Source organism: Chroicocephalus ridibundus, chromosome 1, assembly GCF_963924245.1.
Source record: "Chroicocephalus ridibundus chromosome 1, bChrRid1.1, whole genome shotgun sequence".
Classification (NCBI taxonomy): Eukaryota; Metazoa; Chordata; class Aves; order Charadriiformes; family Laridae; genus Chroicocephalus; species Chroicocephalus ridibundus.
In genome coordinates, this window is record NC_086284.1 from 639,925 (window position 1) to 665,570 (window position 25,646).

The window sequence follows — 25,646 nt, forward strand, 5'->3', positions numbered from 1 at the left end:
GGAGCCGCGGGGGGGAGGTCGGGGGTCCGCGGGGCGCAGGAGGCGCCGGGCGTGCGGGGGCGTCGGTGCCCCCCGGGATGCGCTCGCGCTGCGCCCCGGCGCGCGGCGGGCAGGGGGACACCGCCTGTGCCCGGGGACAAGGCGCGCAAAGTCCGCGTCCGGCGGGCACTCCGCACCGCGCCGTGCTCTTTGTTAGAGCCGCCTGGGGGAAGTTGAGGGGCAGAGGATGCATCTTCGTGGAGGTCACGTTCGCCCTGCCTTTGTCTTTGTCTCTTTGTTGGTATTTTTTATTCTTTGAGCCTTTAACTGCAATATTTAACTAAAGAGCGGGAGCGGCGCTTTGTACGCCGAGGGCTTTGCCAGCTCTCGTCGTCTGAAGTCACAAAGGTAAAGTTTTGTGAAGTTCAGTGAAAGTGCAAACTTCTCACGCAGGGGCTATTCCTTTTAATACTTTAAAATATTTTATGCTAAATGCTCGAAGTTGTTTCTCTCCCATTCCATATGTTTATGAAACTACACGCTTACAAGTTTTATGAATGAAATTACCACTGAAAAGTTTGCACATGCAACTTTCGCTTACAAACTCTTGTTTCTGTTTCATTTTAGCTTTTCTGGCTCTCCCTCAATGCGTGGCTCTTCTGGAAAACCTTCCTGCTCTATTATCAAGGGCTGCAGTATTATTATTTGCATCAGATGTTAGGGGTGAGTGACCCGGACATTACTTTTTGCCCTGGAAATTGGGATGCTGGGAGATGGGAACGGGACAGGATGCATTTGCTAATCAAGGATGACACAAACTGCCTGTTAACGCCACAAAGCGGGGAAAGATCAAATAGGAAAGGACTGGGATACTGCTGACAGTTGTTTAGGAGTAGAAAGTGAACAGCGTGGAGAAGAAAAAGAGCCAGTCAAGTGTGGGACAGCTATCCTTCCCCCGCCTTTCCCCCCTCCCGGTGCTCCCAGCTGCAGACAGGCTCACAGGAACACAAACATGCTCAAGAGATGACTGGAGATCGACTTTTTGTCATCAAAATGTTAGCCAAGCTTATGGGCTTGCGCTGGCAAATCCTTTCTAATCCAGTTATTGCGATACATATTTGCTGAAGGAATTCTTTTGATATGTCTTAGTTCTACTCGGTGTTTGTCATCCTCGTAGTTCCTGTGTAAATCATTGTGATCTATATTATTTTAGTTTTGTTTTCTAACAACAAATTCTTGGAATCTGAATGGTTTAATGAAGATTTTACTGTTTTGATTTTGCGAGGGTAACATCCACCACCACCAGAAGAATCCAAAAAAAGATAATATGGGGAAGTGAGATACGGGTCTGTCTTGTGAAGTTACCCACAGCCACGCTCTTGCGGTTGTTTGAAATGACTTCTGTCCAAAGGGCTTAACAATTTCCTGGAAAGTGCTCTAGGGTTGCTCAGATTTTGAGAATGCAAGAGAAAGTGGATGAATAACACGATGCTTTGTAACACCATGGCAGACTCGGGAATGGGTGTCAATGCAGAGTTGACGTGGGGCTAAAGCACAGATGATGCACATCCCAACCTGCTGTAGAGCCTCTGGGTTTTATCTTGGGCAGGATATATTTTTTGTTACGGCTGATATCATTGCCAGAGCTAGCCAGCCCCGTAAGCCTTTGTGAACTTGCTTGAAAGTAAGTTGACCTGATACACTTTTCTCTCTTTTTCTTATGGCTGACTCAGACGTGTTAAGAAATGAATCTTAGCAAAGGTAATGCAAAAAGGAGGGAATGAAAATACCTAAATGCTTCATGATGATGACTTTATAACAGAGAAAAACCATGAAAACATGTTTAGTTTTACCATGATCTCTAATAGCGTTGCAGCCCAGCGCATCCATTTGAAAAGTGTGTTTGTTCCTGGCAGAGCAAGTGGGTTGTTTATAAAGCGAAAGTTCTTGGGTCAACATGTTGGGCCAGGTTGTCAGCTGGTGTCAATCAGCAAAGCTCCTCTCACTTCAGAAGACTCACCTGCCTTGTACCAGCTCATCACCTGGCCTTTTTTTGCTTTTCTTATACTTCACAATGAAAGACATCTAGAAAGTAATATAATCTGTGTTGAGAACCTGTGAGTTGATTCAAGCAACAGATTCACTGTCTTGGTCAGGAGATGAGAGCTGGGAGGCCATGTGTTTGGTTTGTGTCTGCAACTGTGAGAAAAATTACCAAAGAAGTTTAGAAACTTTTTTAAATGAGGAAGAAAGTGAAAAGCTAAATCTAAAAGATACTTTTGACCAAAGCTCTGAAACTAATTTAAAAATTTTGAAAGCATTAAAGACTGCAAAACATCCTCACAACTCACTTCTTACAGTTTGACTAAATATCATACAAATACCATTCTAAGACACCAAAATTATCTTTCTCCCATCTCTTCAATGTATTTGTACATGTGTATAAATGATACAGGTTGTTTTGCAAGGGTTGGGAAGACTGAACCCAATTTTAGTCTCTTCAGGAAACAGAGTAAGCACGGCCATGCTACGCCTGCTGTTCCCTTTCGTGGGGATTTTTGCTCCTCTTCTTTACATCGGGTTGTGTAGCCACTGTCCACCTTGTGGCCCGTCTCATAACACTCTCCTCTTGGTTCCATATGTGGGTGAGTGGCTTGCAGTGTCTCTGTGTGCCATTTCTGGATGTTTGAAAATGCGGGGATTTAGATGAAAATTCTTCATTTATAGTTCAATAGTTGGTTTGGGGTTTTTTTTTGTGTCTTAAGATGATGAACCGAAACCAACTTGTTTTTCAGCGAGGTCTGCTAAGGAGTTGTTTTCTTTTCTCTCTTTGTGCACTGCGATAGCTTAAAATCTCCTGAAGAACTTCTGCACTTGCAGCACTGAAAGATTTACCACAGGTAATTTTATTGTTTTCCAAGTAACAGGGTGGAGAACAAGAAGAGTTGCTGTGGTAAATCAGACTGTGAAATGAAATCTTGGACTGAATATCCGAGTAGATTCAACTCTGCCATGTTTTCATGCAACTTGTTTTCTTTCTGATGTGAAGAAGGAGAAAATTCTTTCCTGCAGTGATCACTGAAGTGGTTCGCCTTCCTTCGGCCTTCTGCAGAAGGAGGAGACCAGTTTTATTCTCTGTCGATTGCATCCTCTGCAATCTTGATACTTAGCACAGGATTTTGAAATTATTTCGGTACCTAACTCTCAATCTTTCAATGTCAGTCTTTCTGATCCTTAAGTCTGCACCTGTAAAAAGGCAATAATAGCATGGTGACGTCCTGGAAGTGCAAAGAGAATAAATAAGTCAATGGCACTGATGTGCTGGGGGAAGGTTAATCAGTCTATTCGACACTACAAAATTTAGTGGGTAAAGTTACGTTGTGTCAAACGTCCCCACTTTGCAGTTTGAGTCCTACTGATGAGACCAGCATAAAGTCTTCAATGTGGAATCTCTGTCCTTGGAGGTTTTCAGAAACTAATTGCATAAAACCCTGGGCAAAGTTGGTCAGAGTTTGGGCTTGAACCTGCATTGAGTGGGAGGTTGGAATAGAGACATCCCAAGGTCCCTTCCAACCAGAATAATTCTGTGATTATATGATTCTTGTGGTCTAAGTTAGCCAGAACCTAGCAGATGTAAACCCCTTCCCTACACTTTTGCCTTGTAACACTGCACGTCAGAGTCTTAGTACATGAGTGCACTCATTGCTGCTGGTTCAGGAACGTAAGTCAAATAAAAAAAACCAAAACTCAGTTTCTCATAATTCAATGAGTGTAAACTTGTGGCATTATTTTGCCTAAAGAGAAGTCTGTGAGGAAGACAATAGGCACTGATTTTATGTAAAAGATTGTGACAAAGAGGAAAGGAAGATTCTCATCTCCATCTTCATGGTAGGTAGCGCAGGATGTAGTCTGTGTGAATTAGAAAGGAAGCTTCACAGATTACTTGACGTGACTCCACAATCTCCATTGTTGGAGGTTCTCGGTCAGAGAAGTTTCCCAAATTATTAATTTCCTTGTGGACTTCAGGATTTCTCCCTTCACGTTAGCTTGGCTGTATTTGTTATCCAACAAGTTTGCTTGCATTTGACCAACAAATTTAGTCCTAAATTCGGTACTGGCCTTATTATAGAACTCAAATCTTGCTTTTAACAGCATTGAATGAAATACCTGTTTCTTGTTCCTTGAGTTCCCCATGAATAGAAAGCATTGGGCTCATTTTGTCATGGCATAAAAGGTCTCTCTTTCCCTATTCCCTCTCTAGTCGCTGCTCAGATAACTCTAATGTAGTCAAATGGCCGTTAATGCAAGAGATGAGCTTCTGGGTTTCACACCGAAGTGGAGATAATGCCTTCTCCGAAGGGGCTCTCTGGGAAAAGATTGAATAACTGAAAAAGGGACCGAAAAAGAAAAGTGCTGCCTCACTTTTTTATCTGTACAGTTGCTGCCTTCCTGAGCATCGTGTTTGTGTCATCTTTATTTACTGCTTGGAATACGTTCCCGTAACTTGCATGTCTCTCCTTGCTACTTTATCGTAATGATAAAGATTTTGCTAATGGAGGCCAAATTCTGCTTCCATTGATCCTTACGCAACCGCTCTGCAGCCTCCTTCCCCCACGCATCTAAGCGTTGAAGGGAGCTGTGTACCTTGACCCTTTATTTTCCTTAATGTGTAGTTTTGCTATTTAATCGTCTTGTAACCAGGCTATTTGGGATTTGTTCTTTAGGTGCTACATGTAGCAAAAATGTTTAATAATAGGTTTACGTTGCTATGGAAGCTCTGTGCGTGTATATTTAAAAGTATATACACAATTCGATTTTTCAGGTTTTTTTCTACAAGGTGAGCTTAAAAGGTGAGATAGGACAATATTTGTTGATGTTTTCCTGTATTTTACTCCCCAATACGTTTTGCAACCACATATTGAATATTAGATTTCTGTGCACAGTGGCTGCAGGTAACATTCATCTCAGCATTTATAACTGATGAACTTTGGGGAATTTTGTGATATACAGTAAATTCCTTTAGCCTTCAACTTAATACTGAAATAAATTGCCTGACTGCAGAGAAGCTCGTTTCCCCTGCAGCCCACAGAACACCCAACGGGAACTGCCTCGTTGCCTCTCCATCCTACTTTGCGCGTTGTATGAGCGTGGCCAGGAGTCCATCCGGATTTCTGTGGGACCGTACATCAGACAGGGGTAGCTGGAGAACTTACGTTCCCACTGTGTCTCTGGAGCCCTGTTCTGCTGCTGTGGAGAAGTAAAATACGGTGATTGCTTTATACTTGCCTGGAGAAGGAGTTTTGAGGATACCAGGTTTGAATTTGTAGTGGATCCGGTTCCCTACTGTCTCTGCCACAGATTTCCCCTGTGAATTTGATTAATCCTTTAGTTTTTCCAGGCCTCTCTGCCCCTCCATGGAATGGGATAACAGCGTGTGGTACCGGGTAGGCAGAGTACAGAAGGAGGTTGTCAAACGCTTGGATTTGATGTCAGCAAAGGGTGGATGAAAGAGAGCGTCCAGCAGAGATTTTGGGGGTGTTTTTCCACTCTTTTTGATCCTACAGCAATTTCGTATGCTACTAACATGAAATAAGACCTTTTTTTTTTTAAGACAAGGATAATCTTAGGAAGAAAAGAGGATTATGTTTCTCTCATTTCTTAACTAGTTAATAAGGATATATATTCCCTTCTAGAACCAGCAAGTTGCCCTGGAGCAAAAATTGTCTTTCATTCTGCTATTGTTTAAAAATCCAAGAATACACTATGATAATTTGTTACTGTGCCACCCAGGCAATGCGAAGGAAGTCAAGAAAGAGACCACTTGGAAACCATTTGGAAAGAATTAGTTCCATAGGGATATTTTTAGCCTTTGGATATATGTTAAGAGCAAACTTAGTACTCTGTTATTCTTCTGGGTCTTGAATGAATTGTGATTCCAAGCATCGCTAAATGTATTACTTTACCATTGTTTTCAAATTGGTCATGGGCTCATTGCAGCAATCATTGCCCAGCTGTATTTCAGAATAAAACCTTAAGTGAACCGTTGGTGAAACTGTTTGAAGCTGGAGAAGTCGTTTTCTCCTGTCTTTTTTTTTTTTTTTAATTTTTCTTTTTACAGATGCTGATAGCCTTGAATTAGAATTAATATGAGGGCATTCTTCCATAGTAATTGCATTATGAATGAATATCTGCTATTTGTTAAATAGTGTCATGGAAAAACACAAAGCAAGGTTAGGGTGGCCTTTTCTACTCATCATAGCTCATTCATAGTTTTTGTACCAGTTAAATTGTTTAGCAATTTACTTATTTCTTAGAATAAATTATTTCATTTACTTAATACTATACAGTGTAGAATTAACTCCATCCTAGACTATTCCAAACTAGACTGTTTTGTTGAAGTTTTGCAAGAAGAATAGTTGTCCCCGATAAAGGAAGTCTCGGGTAACTGATATCATGCCTGATTTATGTTTAAACTCAAAGACAACATAAATTCTTAAGAAACTAATGGTGTAACTTCTGGTCTAGTTGAAGATGTCCCTGCTCACTGCAGGGGGTTGGACTAGATGGCCTTTAAAGGTCCCTTCCAACCCAGCACATTCCATGATTCTCTCATATAGGTCATATCAGAAATTACGACAATTTTCAAATTGCTTTACTTATTAATTGTTCTGCAACTTTTTTCAGCTTTTCGGTGTTAGTCAAGGGCTACAAAAATGGTTCCGTTTACTTTGGATTTGCATAACGTTAGTTCTACGCAATTCTTGTGTTTTTCAAATCATGCTCATTTAATCACTGAAATACTGTAGCACATCAGCAAGCTCTAATAAAAACGCTTATATGCGTTTAATGAGCATGTTTTTGAAGTTATTGCTTTTATGAGGTGTATAGCTCATTTTAGCTTCCCTTTAGAGGAATAATAATTAATGAAAATAGAGACAGGCTTGTATATGCAAATGGCACATTATAGAGACATTTTACTTTCCATTCATAGAATCGTAGAATGTGTTGGGCTGGAGGGGACCTTTAAAGGTCATCTAGTCCAACCCCCCTGCAGTGAGCAGGGACATCTCTAACTAGATCAGATTAAGTCAAATAATTTCAAGGATATTGCCATTTTATCTGTCAGTGCAAAAATACTTACAATGTTCTAAAGTCACTTTAAGCTACTGTGGATAGAGAAATATTTATTCTTGTTGTTCACATATTTTTTTTTTTTAATCATGCTTTGAAGCGGAAAGTGACATCAGCATTCAGTAAAATCTCAGGTCGGTTGCTGAGGTTGTGGCCACTGTAGCTGCTGCCCAGTTGCAGTCATTGCACTTGGTCTCTGGACCACTTGGGAGAGTCCAGAGGGGAGGGCAGAGGATGATCTAAAGGCTGAAGAGCATGATTTGTGAGGGAAAAGTAACAAGAATAGTCTCTCACAGTGCATGTGAAAAGAGCGTGAAGTAACAGATGAAATAGAAGCAAGGGAGGTTTTATGTAAGGAAAAAGGGACTAACATTGCACTGGCAGAAAAGGTGGAGGAGGTCTGGAGAGTGGGAGAACCAGGTGATGTAGTTCATTCTAGTCTTATTTTCTAGAATTCAGTAGGTTAGAGGTGCCTCTGTTGTAAGTGTCCCTCTCAGGATAACTTCCATGAGAGCTGCTCCTGGGACATTTGCCAGGGATCCCACATGTACACGGCAGAGAACAAGGTAGAGCACGTTTTGTGGGGTAATTTCTCCTACGTCTCATGACCAGCTTTTGGGAGAAGATGCCCTTATGACCACTTTGTTCTGTGGAACGGGTAATCGTAGGATCATAGAATCATGGAATTGTTCCGGTTGGAAGGAACCTTAAAGATCATCTAGTTCCAGTCCCCCTGCCCTGGGCAGGGACACCTCCCACTAGACCAGGTTGCTCAGAGCCCCGTCCAGCCTGGCCTTGAACACTTCCAGGGGCATCCACAAGTTCTCTGGGCAACCTGTTCCGGTGTCTCACCACCCTCATGGTGAAGAACTTCTTCCTAACGTCCAGTCTGAATCGACCCATCTCTAGTTTTAATCCATTCCCTCTAGTCCTACCATTACCCAACATCCTAAAAAGTCCCTCCCCAGCTTTCTTGTAGGCCCCCTTAAGATACTGGTAGGCCACTAGAAGGTCTCCTCGGAGCCTTCTCTTCTCCAGACTGAAGTCTGGAGAACTTCTCTGTTGAGAAGGTCCCTAGCACTCAGGTCCAACTAAATAATGTAAAGTAGCCAGAAAATAAACAGAATTTACCTAGACTTTGATGCTTCAGGTGGATTCACCACCTTTACCTTCTGTTTGCCTACTGGTTTTGTGCCCAGACGTACCGCAGAGCAGGTGGGGTACATGGGTTGTACTAACTCTAACAGTTCTGGTGGTTTATGGTACTGAGAAGCTCCTGTCATGCCGTTGTGCTTGTGATCTTGCTAGACATGCTGAAGTCCAGTTATTTTGTTTATTTTTACTAGTTTATATATTCATCCATTTCTGAGACATGTAGATAAGTCTGTAAAAGACAACTAATAGCAATGACAAATTTTGAAATTACAAGGCTTTTCTAATAATTTCTGTAAGAAAATATTACCGAATAAATAAAACCTCTGTATTTCTCTCCATTTTTCTTCTTCTTGATAAGAAAGATATGAATATAATAAATTCACTAATTTCACATTTCACACATTTCACTAATGAAATGTTTTTCACTGAAAAATAACAAATGTTCTGTTTTTTTTTACATAACGTTTCTTTTTGAAAAAGTAATACATCTTCAGTAATTTTTATTAGATAATTCGTACTTGTTCAAATCATTCACATACCTCTGCAGTATTTGAGTTATCTTATAATATTGTAACAGTTTTAATTAATTTATTCAGGAGTTGAAAAACTTGGGGCTTAGAGAACATTGTAAGAAATACCCTTCCAGAAATCTGTTGACAGTCTAAAAGCATTTTTATATAAGGTAGTAAAATGGTAATTCAACCTAATAACTAGGCGAACAATGGCATTTTGCTAACTTTTTAAAAAATCATAAATGAATGAGAGAATTTAATAAGATTAAAAAATACCGGTTATGACATTAATGGGTGCTTTGTTCATTTATGTGACAGGTGTTTTTGTTCTAATTATGTAAGTTCCAAATATACCAGTGAAAGCATTAGTGAAATTAGATTTCATTGCAGTTCCCAGCTATTGAGTAGTTAAAATGAAGAAAACCTACTGTCATTAGGTCCAAATCTGGCACTGCGTGGTGTGAATGGATGAGGAGTTCCGTGACAGTTCCATAGCAGTCCTTGAAACAATATTATCATTTCAATTTAATTGAATCAGTATTTTTCTACATCTTTTTCTGGCTTGTTTACCAGAAAATCATTACGCTTAAACTTAAGTGGCTGTCTAGTGTCTTCATAGTATTTATCCCTCTTATTTAATTATGCTTGTGGAAGCTTTCAGGTAATTTCTCAGTGGATGCTTGTTGTTGTCTCAGATAGATAGTTTTGTTCCACGTGGCTTTGAGCACCGGTGAGGATATTGGTTCTTTCAGTAGAAATTTGTCATTTGCTGACATTATTGGTCACAAAATTAGTTTTAAATAAGTTTTTGATGCAAAGGTGAGAGCTGTTTCACTCAGAGAACAGGACGGCATGCTGTGTGTACAGTGGTTTTTTCAGTACAGGTCAAACATCATGAAACTCCGCTATTCTGATGAGTCAAGAGAGCATGGGAACCATCTGGGTTCACAGCCAAGAAAAGGAGGTTGAATAGGGAACCATTTGAACGTCTTTTCTCCCTGCAATCTAACTCTTGCTGTATTTGTTCAGCTAGGATTGTGTGTTAGCAGAGCTTCAGCATCTGTCCTCAATCTCAACTGCTGCCTGGTCCTTCTACCCATGTGCCGTGTTCTCTTGGCCTTCCTGCGGGGATCCCAGAAGGTGAGTACTGTCCTCAGAATGCAGCAGCTGAGAAGAGGAGGGCCCGGTCTCTGTTTAGTCTAAAAATAATAGGAAAATATCTGTTATATCCCTGTTTGTTATACAGTATGTACCTGCCTGGTGCAAGTATCGTTCAGCCTAGGTTCATGACCCCTTGGCTGGCATTGTCTGGTTTGATTGGCCCTGTCGTGAGGAGGGTTTCTTGAAGGCGTTTTTGAAGCGCAGGGTCTTGCTGTGGAACTGTAACCAGACGAAGTCTTCTCCTCCTTTCCCAGCTCTAATATGAAAGACATCTGTGTCCTCTCCACTGCTTCCTGGTAGAATTCAACAGGGCAAAAAGAACGGAGTCTCTGCATGACCAGAAGTGTCCTACTGGAAATGACAGAACTCTTAAATAAAAATACCCAACCTGATATATTCGCTATCAGGAGAGAAAAAAAAAGTTCTGGCAAAGCAAAGAGCGTTTGTTTTCCGTACCAGTGTTCAGTAAACAATAGTTTAGCTTGTTTGAGATTTGTCAGTTGCTTTGGCAGAGATGTAAGTGATGCTTTTGAGGAACACCTGTGCTTTCTAGACGGTTGCCAACTGAACCTATGAGTTCTGTTCATCATGTGACAGTACCTGTAAGATTTGATGCCTATAGATACCTACACGTATGCAAATACACCTTTCCCCCGATCCTGCTCAGTGATGCCGACAGCAATTAGTGCTGGAATTCCTAAATTTTAAGGCCAGAAGGGACGTTACTTTATGTGCTCTATGTACTTTATGTGGAATACTGACCCAACTGTGATTTCTATATTAAGACCTCAGAACTGACTCATTGTCATAATCCTGTAGTTTTTAAATTTAGGTACTGTGCTTGCAAGGGTGTTAAGCCTAGTAAAAGCTGAAGTTGCTATTAAATCAGCTCAATTGCTCTTTGCTTTGTTTTAGAAGAGAGATTGCTTGAATTCTTCTCTTATTAGGTTGCCAGCCGGAAAACCAGAAGGCTGCTAGATAAAAGTAAAACTTTCCATGTGACGTGTGGTGTTACAATATGCATCTTTTCAGGTGAGATCTTGCTGTGCTGAGCAGCAGCTTGTTTGGGAAACGCATTAAAGCCGGTTTTTGTGGTTTTTCTTATACAGTACATTTGGGGGTAGTCTTGCTCTGTGCTTCCCTGCCTTACGTTGTGAATGCTTTCTGGGATGTGTGTGGGGTTTGGTTTATTTTTCCTTTAAACACATGAGCTTACATTCTAACGCCGAGCCTTTCCTTAAAATTCCAGTTTCTGAAAGGACAGGTGTATGAGATCAGGTCAAAATCTGCCATTATAGCTGACCTTCAGTTGTGCCTGAGGAATTTGAGTGAGGAAGCGGGATGCTACAGGCTTATCAGCAGAAGAGGGAGCAGTGGAGGCAAACACCCATTGAACTGAAGGCAAAAGTGTTCTTTGGTGGACACCTTTGAATGTTGTCTCCCAGCTGAAGCGTTGCAGTGTGGAAATGATGGCTCTAGTGTTAAAAAAAAAAAGTAATATCTTAAATGCATACAGCTTTCTGCCATGCATATCTATAACTTGATTTACTTTAGCAAAAATAATTCCTTAGTCCCCGATACATCTCAAGCAGGTGATGTGATTACGGCTTGGCATCTGGGTAGCCACTTTTCTTTACTTCAGGGGAACGTCTACCTCTTGTTTACGGATCTCAGCTTTACTCTTGTTGGTTTTTTTTAGTCTTACATGTTGCTGCTCATCTGGTGAACGCTCTTAACTTCTCTGAGAACTACAATGAAGACTTCCTGTCACTAAATGCAGCAAACTATCGCGGTGAGGTGAGCCAGCTGTTCTTTTATATTTTGCTTTTAAGTATATAATTTAAATGTATGATTATTCTTATATCCAATTCCATTGCGAGATACATCCTGTGATCTGTAGAGCGCTGCTGATTTTGTGCACTGAAAAGTCACCATCATGTGGATTGCCGTGGATTTTGTTTCTTTCTCTGGACGAAGCGTGCATTAAGCACTTTGTTTAAGGCAGCAGGATTCAGACCTCTTGGATGGAGAGGTGGAGAACGCTGTCATCAAGTCCTTTCACCTGCGCTCTGCCCTGTTCTCCTTCTTCTCTACAACATGCTTTAACTTCTGTTCAGCCCTGTGCTGGTCAGGCGGTTGGGGTAGATGATTGTTGCAGGTCCCTTCCAACTGAAATAGGCTGTTCGACTCTTCTTCTGCTTCTCTCTGTTCCTCGGGTGGGCCTGATTGAGAAACTTCTGCTGTTTTGGAAAAATACATTCTGTGTTTGCAACATTTAGAATATAGTGCCATGTGACATGTGCTGGTGACAGGGAGATTTGAGAGTGATTTTGCATTTTTAAACTGCAGTGGGAACTGGAGTATATATGCGAAGAGTGGAATCAGTTATCTGCGTGAACTGGGCTGGAAGCTGATTTCTAGTTACGAAATACTTTGTTTGCCTGACTGCTGACTGTGGTGCGGATTGCTTTGAGGGCATACCCCAGCCCTAGTCCCTCCTCCAGGTGCTTGCTTGTGCATTTGGCGCTGGAGAGATGTTTGCAGATTGTAGGAGTAAGACCGGAGTCCGGGACTCTTTCTTCTTTGGGCTACGCTCAAGTGCTCTCTTGTTTATATTCATTCTGGTCTCAAGTCTGCTTTTCTTTTCTACCAGCTTCATTAGGAAAGATTTAGAATGACCCTATCCCAGCTGCATCCTTTCCTGGAAAAGGAGAGCTTGACTCAGCCCAGGCGCATAAGGACCAACAACCAAGGTCTTCTACTCCCCGGGTGAATGATCTAATCACCGAGCTATTCTACGGCAGGCAGACATGCCAACACCAACTATTGTGCTGAGGTTCTGGATTGAACTCAAGTGTCTGCGTGTGTTAGGAGTGGTCTGATGGGCTTAGCCTCATCAGGAACATTAGCAGGAGCTTGCCGCAGGCAAGAACGTGCCAGGGTGTGCATGGCAGCCTGTGCTAAGCAGCCTTAGGAATTTTGCAATAGAAAAATGGGGATAATAACAAGTTTTTAGTAACTCTAGGATCAAAACCTCACATATTTTAGGTACTCGAGTAGCTTGAATTCCACTTAAACATGTTGTTAGCTGGGGCGGGCAGTCTGGATGCTGCCACCATCTTCTGCATGCGGGGGCGCGTGTTTGGGTGCAGACAAGGTCACAGAGAGGGACGCTTCATTTTTTCTCACCTGTACGACAGCTGCTCACCTCCCCTCACTGCATTTTAGTGCGAGTTTAAAAAAAAAAACAACAAACCAAAGTTCTTCTCCGCAGTGAGGACAAAACCTCAGGAGGCGTAGGACTCAAGGGAGTGAGGCAGTTTCCCGTGGGGTTGACGTATCCCCTCTTCCTCTCACGTGCGGTGAAGGACACAGGAACATCTGGCCTTGTATTGTCAGCTCCTTTGTGTGCAGTCCTGCTTCACTGGAGTCCACTGCACATCTCTTGGTGATGCCATTGGCTGTAAAATTCTTGCTGCTGGTCTTTCATCGAAATTCAAAATCTCTCTCTCTCCTGCTCCCCTCTGTCCTCCCAAAGGTATGAGGTACCTGAGTAAAGTTAGGCTTTCAAAAAATAATAATTTTTAAGATTATCTGGATCCTAATTTTTCATAACAGATCGGAACTGTCTTCACTGGAGGAATGCAAAGGTTGAAGGTTTAATTTATGTTGAATTGCAGTCAGTGTAAACTGCTGCCAAATACCAAATCCATTCCTGCATTCACATTTAGGGACTGCTTACACCATCGCGCCTGTGAGCTTTATGAGCTACTTGTTATTATTACATTATTCATATTATTACCATATATAAAATCAAATATATTGACTTCTTTTTTGACCTGTCTGTTTTTCAGGACCCGAGGAAACTGCTTTTTGCTACTGGTAAGTCTGTTGCAAAATGGAATGCAAAAGTTTGCTGCTTCTCATACTCACTCTCCAGACAAAACATTCTGATCCCGTGTTTGCATGCTCCGTTTGTTGTATCTCAGCTAGGTTGAGATGTGTTATTTGTGTTAATACAAGCCGGGTTTGCTTATCCAGTAGTCAGGAGGGAGGACTTACGTAAGCCCTGTAGTAGGATGAGCAGCGTCTTCAAAGCTGTTGTTGTACAGATGAGTCAGTGGAAAATCATCAGTTTCAAACAGGGATTCTGCATAATATTAAACCCAAATTCCTAAATGATCCAATTTCTAGAAAAAGAAACACAACAAAAAAGCAGCCGTCTTGCTTCAGCTGGTTTATTTAAGGCTCGGTTTGACTTCGGAGCCATCTAAACTGTTATATGGGAATCAGGCTTCAGCACTTACAAAGAATAAATAAGCAAGAACATTTTTGGTGCAGGAATTTAGAAGGGAGCAATGTTTGGGTATGGACAGGTAGGCACGAGCCCGAGCTGTAGTGCTTCACAAGCAGGACAAGGTCCTCTCGGAGGCAAAGGTCCTTATTTAGACCAAATGAAAAAATTCCAACTTTGTGTCATTTAGGGCAGGGTCCAAAAGAATCATTCTGGTCAGCAGCTGATGGCGTTCTAGACCTGTCAATCCCATACATTTACTAGAATTGGCAGCCTTGGTGGAAAAGGGCTTTCCGAAAACCCTAGGCAGGTTGAGGTCAGTTGAAAGCAGAGGAAGTGAGAAAGTGAAATGACAGAAATTTGAGGTACAAGTTAACTGCTAACTGGAAATAGGCTGGGTGACTGGTGTGGTCAGTGAACCCGTGGTGGAGGCCTGAAGGAAGGTAACTCACAGAGGAGGGAGTTAAAGATGGGGAGGGGGGATCAGAACAAGCCTCCAGTGCCACATTTAATATCTTGCATAAAGGAGAAGGACTGAGTGTGGAGGCTCCATCAAATGTTACAGCTTCTGGGGGCACTTTGAGGCCTCAGTAGCTGAGCACAGAGGATCTGCAAGGTGGAACTCCTTTTACCCTCTGGCAGCTGGGAAAATACTGCATTTTCAAAAGTTTGAGCAAAAAGTCTGAGCACATTGTTCCAAAAAGCATTTTTTTTTGTGATTTTAATTTTAAATGTAAGGTTTCTCAGATCACTCCCCATCCTAACAGCGGCTAATTAACATTTATTATTTGTGCCGTGGGAGTGCCCAGGCAGGGACCAAGACTTCGCTGCAATGGGAGCTGTACAAATATGCAAAAAAAGGGTCTCTTCCCAAACTAGATTTATTGGCTGATTTTTTTAACAGTGAAGAGAAGGAATAAGGGTTTGGAAGGATTTACAGTGCGATGGCTTTTCACATCAGTCTGGGAAAGAACCTCCTGGCTTAAGGATGCGAGGCTCTGGGAAGAGCAAGTATTCAAGACTGTAGTTAGTGGGGGAAAAGCGAAACGGGGAGGAGAGGAAACACCAAAAATGCACCGATGAATCGGGGCGAGGTTGGCAGTGGTTTCATATTTGCAGTGTGATGGAGAAGAGAATTGAAGAACTGGCTGGAAAAGGTGATCTGTGGCGTGAGTGCCGACGTAGGAAGCTGGATCAAGTGCTGCACTGCAGTTGGATTGGAAGTATTTGTGTCAGAGGGGAGACCGATTGCACGCGACCTGTCAAATTAGGCTAAGAATGAAGAAGAAATGAAGAACGGAAAGAATGCACATTTTTTTATTGCAACTGCTTTTAATTGTAACCTTTCTGCGAAGGACTGACATTAATGTTTCTTATGCAGTCCGTGACAAAACTTCCATTGATTGCAGGACCAGGATTTTTCCTACAGTTTGTAAAACCGAGGGGTGATTTGGAATGTATCAGAGTTTGGGTATCAGACTTACCAACAAGTGGATATTGGGAAGTTTATAAAAAGATAAGATTTGAAATTGTCTCTTTATTGCTAAAGAGTCTAAAATCACAATGAATTATTTAAAAAATGAGCTCGTTGTTATCATTAGGATGTGATCCTGTAAAAGATCCTGGACCATTAAAATCTGTGGTTTTGCCATTTGCGCCCATGAAAGCTGGTTGAAACTCTTGTATTCTGAGACTAAAACAGCACTTATTTAGCTTTGTGCTTGGTGATTGGCCTGACTGACCTTGTTTAAACCCAAACACGTGACTTTTCTTCGTGAAGTAAAACGTTCTTAGTTCTTAATTCAGATTCTTAATGCCTGGGATGGCAATTTTGAAGATAAAAAAGTGGTAAGATAAAGATAAAAAGAAGATAAAATAGCTCAGAAAAAGTGGTAACTTTGGGGTTCTTCTAATGTCTCTTTAGGCTGATGGTTTATGGTACTTTATGGGCAGGATTCTACTTTAGGATGAAACGAGTCATGCTGTAGAAATGCTCTCCTTTGACTTAAAAAAGAGATGAGGATAGACTAGTTCTGATACGAGTCTGCATTTGAGCAGATGAGTCCAGTCCTTAATGTTTTTACCCTTTCCTTGGCGAATACCGGCTGTAGATCCCTCTCACAGACCTTGCTCTACGGGCAGCAATTTCAAGCATGATACAATGCCATGGAGAGTAATTTCAGGCTCTTTCTCATTCCAGGATGAAATGGGTTGGCAAACAATTGTAGTGACAGCTTGCATAGAAATTGATTTGCTTGAAGTTCTCTCCCTGACCAGGTTTTTAATTGTCGTGTTCAACAGAGTTTAGGGTTTGGAATAAAAAAAGAGGTATAGAAACTTGTACAGTCAGTCTTACAAATAAACAAATAGACAGGAATTGTTCTTGGTTACCTGCTTAGAGACAAACGTTCTGAGCAAATGATTGCGGGAGCAAAGGCAATAGGAAATTAGTGATGCTTGGTGAAATGCAAGGAAGAGGCTGCTTTTCTCTGGGAAGGTGGGGAATAACAGAACATCTCTTCTTTCTTGTCTGGTTTAATACATGAATTGTCTTCAAGAGATAAATGCATGCAGGAGTTTGATTGAATCATGATTTCTATGTCTAATAACTTCCGTTTTCCTAAAAGGTCGTAGGAGACAACTGTACCTCTCCACAAGTCAAATGTAAGTTATCTTATGTCTGTTTTAGTTCCAGGTCTGACTGGAGTCATTATGGTGTTGGTATTATTCCTAATGTGTACAGCTTCTACCTATGCCATCAGGTAAGACATAATCTGATCGCTATGCTGGAAAATGCCATTTGCGTAATCATATTCTCATACTGATTAGAGGGAACAAAGAGTAAATGCAGTACAAAGCAAGAAGTATTTAAATGAGTGTTAAAAATACCAGTTTTCTTGCCGTATTTTTTTTTTTTACTATCTTGCAGGTAAATTGTCACAGTGAATTTTGTATTCAAAAAATTACAAAACCTGATTAAATTGCCTTCAGAGGAAAATATTGTTTGAGGAATGTGCTCAGTTAAAAACCTAGGTCTTTAAAAATGCAAATAGTTCTTTTTTCCTGTTTGTACAGGGAGGCAGTAAACTAAGCATATGGCAAGTTCTGTCCAATGCATAAATTAAGTCCACTGGAAGTAAAATAAGATGATATCTTTATCTTAATTATTTTCATCAATTAATTATAACAGCAAACTGTAAAAAAACAGCCACAGAAAAAAACAGCAATGAAGCAAACCAAACAGAATTATGCTACCTAAGTAGAATGTTGCGTTTTTAAAGCTCTGCTTATTTTGAATGTTGATTATAATTTTGAAAGAGCAATGCAGTATTGGCGTAGAGTAGCTGATGGGATTTCTTAAGTTTTGGTCCTCCAATGGGTTCACATCCTGCACCGACATTATTGAACACGTATTATGGTACATTTGAGTGACCGGGATCTCGGAGGATCTAGCCAAATGTTGTAGCCTTTTTAAGGCTTGGGTTCTGCAACTGAAGCCTATAAAAAAACCCTTGGTTTTTATAGCAGTCTCTGGTGAATTCAAAGACTGATTATGTAAATACATCATCTCAATTCACCAAACTCTGAAGGAGACATTTTAATCTTCAAACGTTAATGGTGCTTCGCCGATGTGGGCTGGGTATGTGGGTTTGGACGTTGTTGAGCTAATCTGTCTTTCCTGAGTAGCAACGTTATCTGGCGCTGATTCAGGAAAGTAGTTCAGCAAATACTTGGGCACTTTTTGTAGACGATGGTACTTCCAGGGTTGAGACCTTTGAGAGACACTGTAGGCTACAGAAGTCCAGGATGAGACTGCTGCCCAAGATGTCAGACATGGCTGCGCATTACATCGTCCACACAGATGGCTCTTCTTGCAAAAGAAAGCCAATTTTGGGAAGATGGAAAAATGAAACAATTACTTCACTCCACAGCACTGAGCCAGAACAAAGTCCTGTTTTCTTCAAGGCCATGATAAATTAGAAAAAAAGAACAGCATTTAGTAATCATTGGGAAACTTAGGAAAATATATGTAGTTGCAAACATATTCTTGGAAATAATAATTTTGCAGTTCATGCAACAAAGGTTTCCATCTTTCCGAGTTACATGCTTGTCATTTCCTTCTTCAAGTGCAAGTGCTTTCCCATCTTTCTGCACCTCCCAGCAGAATCAAAGCCCTAAGAGATCATTTGCATCTCCTGTTACTCTCCCTCAGCCATATGGCTCGAGCGTGTCTTTATAATGTCTTTTCCCGAGGAAATGAGCCTCTGTGTGCATCTTTCTGTCCCTTTTAAATCTCTTTCCCTGTGGATTCTCACCTGCTTTATGATGACTAAGCTCATGCTATGGTCTTAGAAAAATTAATTGTAAATGTTCACTGCCTATCAGAAACTGGGCTTTTAAAAAATATTTCAGAGACTGTTATACTCTCTTTGATTTCAGCCCTAATCCGCTCTTGCACACTGACCTGCTTAATCATTTCTTCCTTCGGATGTTCTTCCTGAAATTTTTCTCTGCATGATTATCCTGCTATTTTCGTGCCTCTACTTGTTCAGTAAACTGTATGAATAAGTATTAGGAGGATTGAATTAGCTGCTAATGTTTTAAAGAGGGGAAAATGAGTGGTGTTTGAAAAATTTTCTAAATTTCTTCCAGGTCATACCTGGGAATTAGACCAACATACTTTTTTTAGTAGTTGTCTGTTGGTGGGATTATAAAGTTATTAGAAAATACAATAAAAAACCCCCTATGAATAAACGTTGTCGTTTCTGCTATATTTCAAATGGATGTTGCTCAACAGTGTTTCCAATGAAAATAATTACTAGTGACTTTGGAAATCATATATTTAAAGGAACATTAAAATATAAGCTACTCCAATGCCATCTCTTTCTGTAACCAAATATTCCAGTCTTCAATTTCATCTTCTAACTACCACCTATATCTTCCTTTTCAAAACTAGCTGTAACAGGGCTAAAAATATTTTTCTAAAACTGTGCTGCTTGCTGTGCCCCTTTAAAGTATGGCAGTCGCCCCTTACATTTCTCAGTCAGTTAACTCTTGCAGGTCTGCACCTGAAAAATTCTAAAGTAGTTTAACCAAAATTAAAATTAAATATTCAACTTGATCTCAAATTTTCAGGACTTGGGAGTTCCTAAGAAATGCTTTCATTCTGTGAATAACGTCAATTTTAAGCCCTAAGAAGAAGGCAAAGAAAGTAAGAAACGTTGTGAAGAAGTATAAAAATCTATATGTAGCAGTAGGAAGATCAAGTGTATTAGAATATTGTATGTATCTGTATGACACACAGTTTAAGAAGGTGTGGTTTGGGCCAGACTGGCCACTGAAACAAATGACAAATACAAGTAAGAAACATGTAATTATTAAAAAGTTGGAGAACATGCTTTATGGTAAGAGGTTCAAGGATCTCCATCCCTTTAGTTTAAGCAGGTGAAGTTGAGAGGACTTGATTACATTTAGGGGAACTTCAGGCATGCGAGGAACCAGGATTTTATAGCAGGAATGCAGAAAGAAGAATAAAATGGTCAACTGGCCGGAAGCTGACATTTAGACATACTCAGACAAGAAGTATACAGTAGTTTTAATCAGTAATAATAATTAGCAGTTGAAAATGACACATCAGAAGCTGGGATTGACTTTCCGTCACGGAAATTTTGAAAAATTGGTGCATTCCAAAAAAAGTGCTTAAGATCCAATAAGAATTAATTCAGTGTGCAGCTTTTGGTTTTGTAGCCAGATACCAAATTAAACCAGAGCTCCAAGATGTGTTTCAGGCCTGGGGGTAAATGTTGTTCTCTTTGTGCCTTCTCATTGTGCCTCCATTCCCCACACCACCATCCTTCACTTTCATCTCACTGATGTTGGCTCCCACAGCTCCTTACGGATCCTGTTGAGCGACTGCATGAAAGTGCCTGCCAGGGTGTGGGTACTCAGAAATGGTTTGCGCAGCCTCAAGCAGGAAAAAGTGTTAGCGTGGTGCTGAACGGGGGAAGAACGGCAGGGCGAAGGGGGGGCTTCAGAGCCCCCAGCTGTCGATGGGTTCCTTAGAACTGCCCTTGCTTGGGTTTTATTTTCGTGGCCCTCAGAATGTCAAAATTATTTTTTTCTGTCTTGAGAAAGGAAACAGCTAAGTCCCATATTGACAGAAACAAATGCAATGTACGTTTCAGATGTCCTGAAGCAAGGGTAGTTCGTTGTTTATGTGAAATACGGTTGGAGGGGAAAAAATTCTGAAAAAAGTTATCTATGTCGGAGGAGTAGCTTCTTAAACTACGTACTCAGAGTTAAGGCTGTTTTTTATTTAATAATGGCTTTGGCTTATGGATGGGGGTAGGTTTTTTGGTTTTGGAAGGGACTCTACTACCATGCTGTGTAGTGTGAGAGGTGTGTTTGTATGCTATGAAGTAGAATATTTTCTTAACCATTTGGTGGTTGTTGTTGTTTGGTGACTATTTTACTCAAGAAAAAACAAACAGGCTTAACAGAAAACAGTTCCGGATGAGTATTTTCTTTGGTCTTGGTTCTTTTTGCATTACCTAACAAGTTACTGATGAAAGTAAGTCCCCTTTCCCCTTCACCTCTCCTGATCCTCACAGTGGTCGTGTTCTTCTTGTTCCTCCCAACGCCATCAGTCCTAGAGCCCCACCGTATGTGGCTTCCTGCCCTGAAATTTCTCCTGACAGTCCTCTTGTTGCCTCCTTGCTCTCCTTCCCTTTCCTGCTGTATTGTCTTCTACTGTATACCCTCACAGATTTCTTCTACCTTTCCCACCCGCCCTGCTGCTGCTGTCGACGATACCTGTTTGTGTGTTGTACCAGTAGTGGCACATTAAACACCACAGCCCTGTACTGGGGCAGAGAACAGGAGGAGGCACTCACTCTAAAGAGATTTAGTTTTGAGCCTGGAGGCTGAAGAACTATTCTAGCTATGAGGATGTGATAGGGCCTAAGCAGGACCTATGAAACCAGTGAAGTCTCCTAATTTTGCAAGGGTTCTTCAGCTGGCTCTGTTCTTCTGTGTCCATCTTCCTCAACTTTTTACTTCTGTGCCAGTCACCTGTTCTTCTCAACACTTAATTGCGTGCAGATACTTAATTGCGTGCCTGGAGGAAAACGTACTGGGCTTTGACTATTCTACGTGACTACGTGGTGTATAATGATGTCCTACGTGCACAGATCTGCTTTTAATGGGCAGTGATTCCATCTGAGTGAAACAGCATTGAACCATGGTTTATTCTTTTCAGGGTTTCAAACTATGACATCTTCTGGTATACACACAACCTTTTCTTTGTCTTCTATATGCTGCTGATGCTGCATGTTTCTGGGTAAGTAAGTGGAAAACACTGTCCCTTTTCCTGACGCATAACCAGAAAGAGCAGTTCCCTTGATTACTGCTTTTCCCGAGCTCGCTTGTGCACAGTGGGCCAACTTCTTGACAAGATGTTGTGCTTTTCAGGTTTTCAACAGGTTATTATTTAAATAATGTTCAGACTGTAGCTTGGAGAATTGTGTGCTACTACAGCCAGCTAGCACAAACTTCTACACTTGCACGTTTATTCCTTGTCCATTTTACCAGTTTCTAGTGGGAAATCAAGAAAACACTATTGCTGCTTTTCTGCCCTCTCTTACCTGGTTGCCGAGAGGAGGATGAGAAGTAAGTTTGCTCATCCCTTTCTCTTTCCTCTCTCCCTTCCATTTTGACTCCTAAGGAGGCGGAAGGAATGGCCCCTCCCTGATTATCTCTTTCTCGTTGCCATCATACAAAATATACTAGTTTTTCTTCTTTTTTTCCACAAACATGAGACGAGTGTTCATGTACCACGAAGCTGATGGTCAGGTCTGTATCTGGCACAAACAAGCCCAGCTCTACCACAAGATTAACGTCTCTGAAGTTTGCTTTGTGGGTGTAGGAGACTGGTACAGGGAAGGGAAGGGGTATTTGAATGAGATTTATTTCTCCGTGTCACCAAACATCTACTGAAACACAGGGTGCTGGAATGTCTGCGCGACACCGAGCACCGCTGCTTAAAGTAAATAGTGAAAGGCAATTAGGCCTAGCAAGACCATGGTAGGAATATGTTGTTGAACAAAACAAACGCAGCTTGAGATCCAGTGAATTGAAATAATGAATTCAAACAATTGAAATTCCTGGACACAATTCCAGTTCTCTCTGTTGTTTTGTGTTTTTTTTTCCTTGCTGTGGCACTGCGCTTGTTCATAGCTGGGGGAGATGGATGTAACCTGTTCTCTCCATCCTGGAGCAGGATAAACTTTTGCTAAATTATTCTTGACAGGTGTTTGTCTAACTTCCTGACAACATCTGGTGACCGAGAGCCTCTAACCTCCTCAGCACTCTGTTCCAGTGATTGCCTTCAGAGTATTTTTCATGTCCAGTTTAATTCATCTCCTTCGCTGTCTTATCCTTTGCCCGTTGTCTTCCTAACCATGTTGCCACTTCATGAAGGAAGAAGGATAGCTAAAGTAGTTCGCCAGCCAAGGCTGCAGGAATGCACCAAGCGTTAAACAGGCATCTTCTTGCACACAGCCTCCTTAATATTGAATTGGAAAGCCTTTCAGTGAGAACCTAAAAAACGGAGTGTCAGTTAAAAGTGGGAGAAGAATGAGTCATGGAGAGTGGGAGTCAGTTCAAGTTTAAGACGCGTAAACGTGGGTCTCCACATGCTTTCTAAGTGTCTGTCTCCCATTATAGTCTAATGAGTTCTAATAAATAGTCAATGGAGCCTTGAGAGTGCTTTAGCTAAGCTGCTGCTACAAAGATCTACATTCAAATGAGCTGGATTGATTTCTAGGCGTCATTGGTGGTACTGATTAGAAGATCTCTTCCGAGAATAAAGGAAGCTTAGGCACACACGCTTAGGTGCCAAGGTGACTCCTACGTGGCATGTCTTTTGACATGGCCAGTTACTCTACAGAGCAAGGCGTTTCCTGTGCCTGGACTGTGCAGGCAGGCTGAGTGAGCATTTACTGTCTTGGGATTCTCTCCTTTTGAGTATTTCCACAGTATTCCTGTATTCTTGTTTTGTTTCAAATTATTATAGGTATGTTCCTGAGTATTCTCTTCCTCAGGGTAGCCAAGCACTTCTCACCAGTATATAAAGTGACATGATTCATCTGATTTATTGGTTTGTTCTTTCATCCCTACCCTAAGGGAGAGGAGAATCTTTCAGGGACTTATCCTTAAAGACTTTTGTTGCTCTTGTAATTCTTGCAACATGACTTTCAGATATTTTAGTGTCTGAAGGCTTGTTGCATATCTGCATTAATTTATTTGTATTTTAGGCCAGTAATAGCAACAAGAAAAAATAGTTTATGTTAAAACAGAAGCGTGATGTTTCTAGTACCAATATAAGGAGCTATAAAACATATGAAAAATTTAGAGCCCGATCCTCAGCTGATCCAATTTGATCCTGCTGTGGAGTTAAGTGGGTTATGCTGGTTCATAGGAGCTGAGAGTAAGAGTCACTAGCGTTATCCAAAGGCTGAAAATTCTTAAGATTCCACCCACACATTGACCTTTAGGAGACACCTCAAGCAACTCGCCTTGAGTGGAGCAGTGGCAGATGGATGAGAAGATAGGAGCAGTGTAGTTCCCTATAAAAACATTAAGAAACATTGACCTCTAGCTTATCATCATAAAAATCTCAAAAAATAGTGATAGGTATTTTCCAGCTCTATCCAGAAGTGAATGTTGTCTCTATTTTGGGCATAGAAAATTGGGGCAGAGGTTGATGTGTGCCCATGCAAATAGATTGCATGCTGTGTTGCTCAGCCAGTAGGACACTTTCATGTTACTTGCTGGTTTTGTCTCTCCCATTTTTGTTTGCTAAAGATGTCTGTCTCCTACTTACTGACATCCACATATTGATTTTTATGTATTCAGGTGTTGTATCGAATAAATATGTGTGGCTATATCTTAGGCTCCTTAAGAGTTGTGCAGAATTCAACCTTTCTGCGAACTGATCTTGGCCGTGTAAGACAACCTGCCTTTCCTTGACAGCTTCAGAAATGGGAGTCATTGCAGCTGCTACTAACAGCCAGCTTTGTCATCCCAGTTTGCCACTCAGTTAGCATGTTTGTAATAGTTTAAACAAACCAGAAATCGCTGGAGGGGATGCTCGTATTTGCAGTTCAGTTATTCATATCTCAAGGAGAACTTTGAATCCTCTTTTGGGACGTTGGGAGAACAGAGAAGCTGTGAGAGCAGCTGGCAGGCATGTACATAAGGTTGATTGAAAAAATATCGCATGTGCTGTGATTTCCAGCTAAATCCACGAGGCACCATAATATTTATGGAGCAGGGAACTACCATAATGCTGGGGGTATCTGTCACTTTGCAAATATGCGATGACCAACAGTGATGCCAGATGCAAGCAATAGGCATGATCGGGCAATAAATACAGACAGAAGCATGGGTGTAGGCACATGGACACTTCCCAAGTGATTCTCCAAGGGTCAGATGTGGAGTTTAGAGTGAGCAGGTTTAGCTTCCAGGCTGTACATTATTCAGTGGACCATGTAGGAAGCTTGTTACTAGCTGTCAGGACTGCATTTCAGTAGGGAAGATTGCCAGTGGCCTGTTGGAACCCATTTAAGTTGGGAATATTGCAGATATTCTACTTCTCTCTCTCGTTGTGAATTAGACGCTGTCTCTGCAGCCATGTTTGTACGTTGGGGAGAGAAGGGGGGAGCACATGTCCTTATGTTTGATCATATACTTGAGATGAGCCTTCACCACGTGGCCTAGCAATCTGAGGGCACGTCTCACCAGACATTGTGCCTTATTTCCCACCCAGCATCATCCTGTACAGCTATCATTTAGCCCTTTGTTTTTTTAAACACTTCTCCCTGTGCTTTTACTGTCATCAAATCCAGATTTGGAGGCAAGCAGTATTCCGAGGAATTTTATTACTGGTATTATCAGTTCTTCCTTATTTTCAGTGATTCATTCATGTGTTGAGATATCATAGAGTGTCTCAGGTTTCCACTTCTTTCTCCACAGTTTCTAGCTGCAGCTGCAAAGTTCTCACTTCATTTTACTACAATCATAGTGTTGTTTAGGTTGGAAAAGACCTTTAAGATCATCAAGTCCAACCGTTAACCCAGCACTGCCAAGTTACCACTAAACCATGTCCCTAAGCAGCACATCTACACGTCTTTTAAATACCTCCAGGGATGGTGACTCAGGCACTTCCCTGGGCAGCCTGGTCCAGTGCTTGACAATCCTTTCAGTGAAGAAATTTCTCCTACTATCCAATCTAAACTTCCCCTGCTTTCCTCATCCTATCACTTGTTCCTTGGGAGAAGAGACTGACCCCCCCTGGCTGCCCCCTCCTTCCAGGAGCTGTAGAGAGCGAGAAGGTCTCCCCTCAGCCTCCTCTT

General features: G+C 41.4%; 1 protein-coding gene across 10 annotated transcripts in view; it reads left to right on the forward strand.

The window, feature by feature from the left end:
- The window catches only part of NOX4 (NADPH oxidase 4), a 135,751-nt gene that overhangs the window by 1,036 nt on the left and 109,069 nt on the right, over positions 1-25,646 (forward strand). For 6 of the 10 annotated variants that reach the window (XR_010069866.1, XR_010069865.1, XR_010069867.1 and 3 more), the window contains exons 2-8: positions 607-702; positions 9,811-9,917; positions 10,886-10,970; positions 11,638-11,735; positions 13,793-13,820; positions 16,922-16,994; positions 21,491-21,571. Coding sequence is in view for 7 of the 10 variants with exons in the window: in XM_063325187.1 (XP_063181257.1) it covers positions 607-702; positions 9,811-9,917; positions 10,886-10,970; positions 11,638-11,735; positions 13,793-13,820; positions 16,922-16,994; positions 21,491-21,571 (568 nt within the window). In the remaining 3 variants the exon portion in view is untranslated. Of the gene's footprint in view, positions 1-4; positions 388-606; positions 703-9,806; positions 9,918-10,885; positions 10,971-11,637; positions 11,736-13,792; positions 13,821-16,921; positions 16,995-21,490; positions 21,572-25,646 lie in introns of those variants that run through there. The other 4 variants (XM_063325161.1, XM_063325169.1, XM_063325178.1 and 1 more) reach the window with 3 other exon arrangements.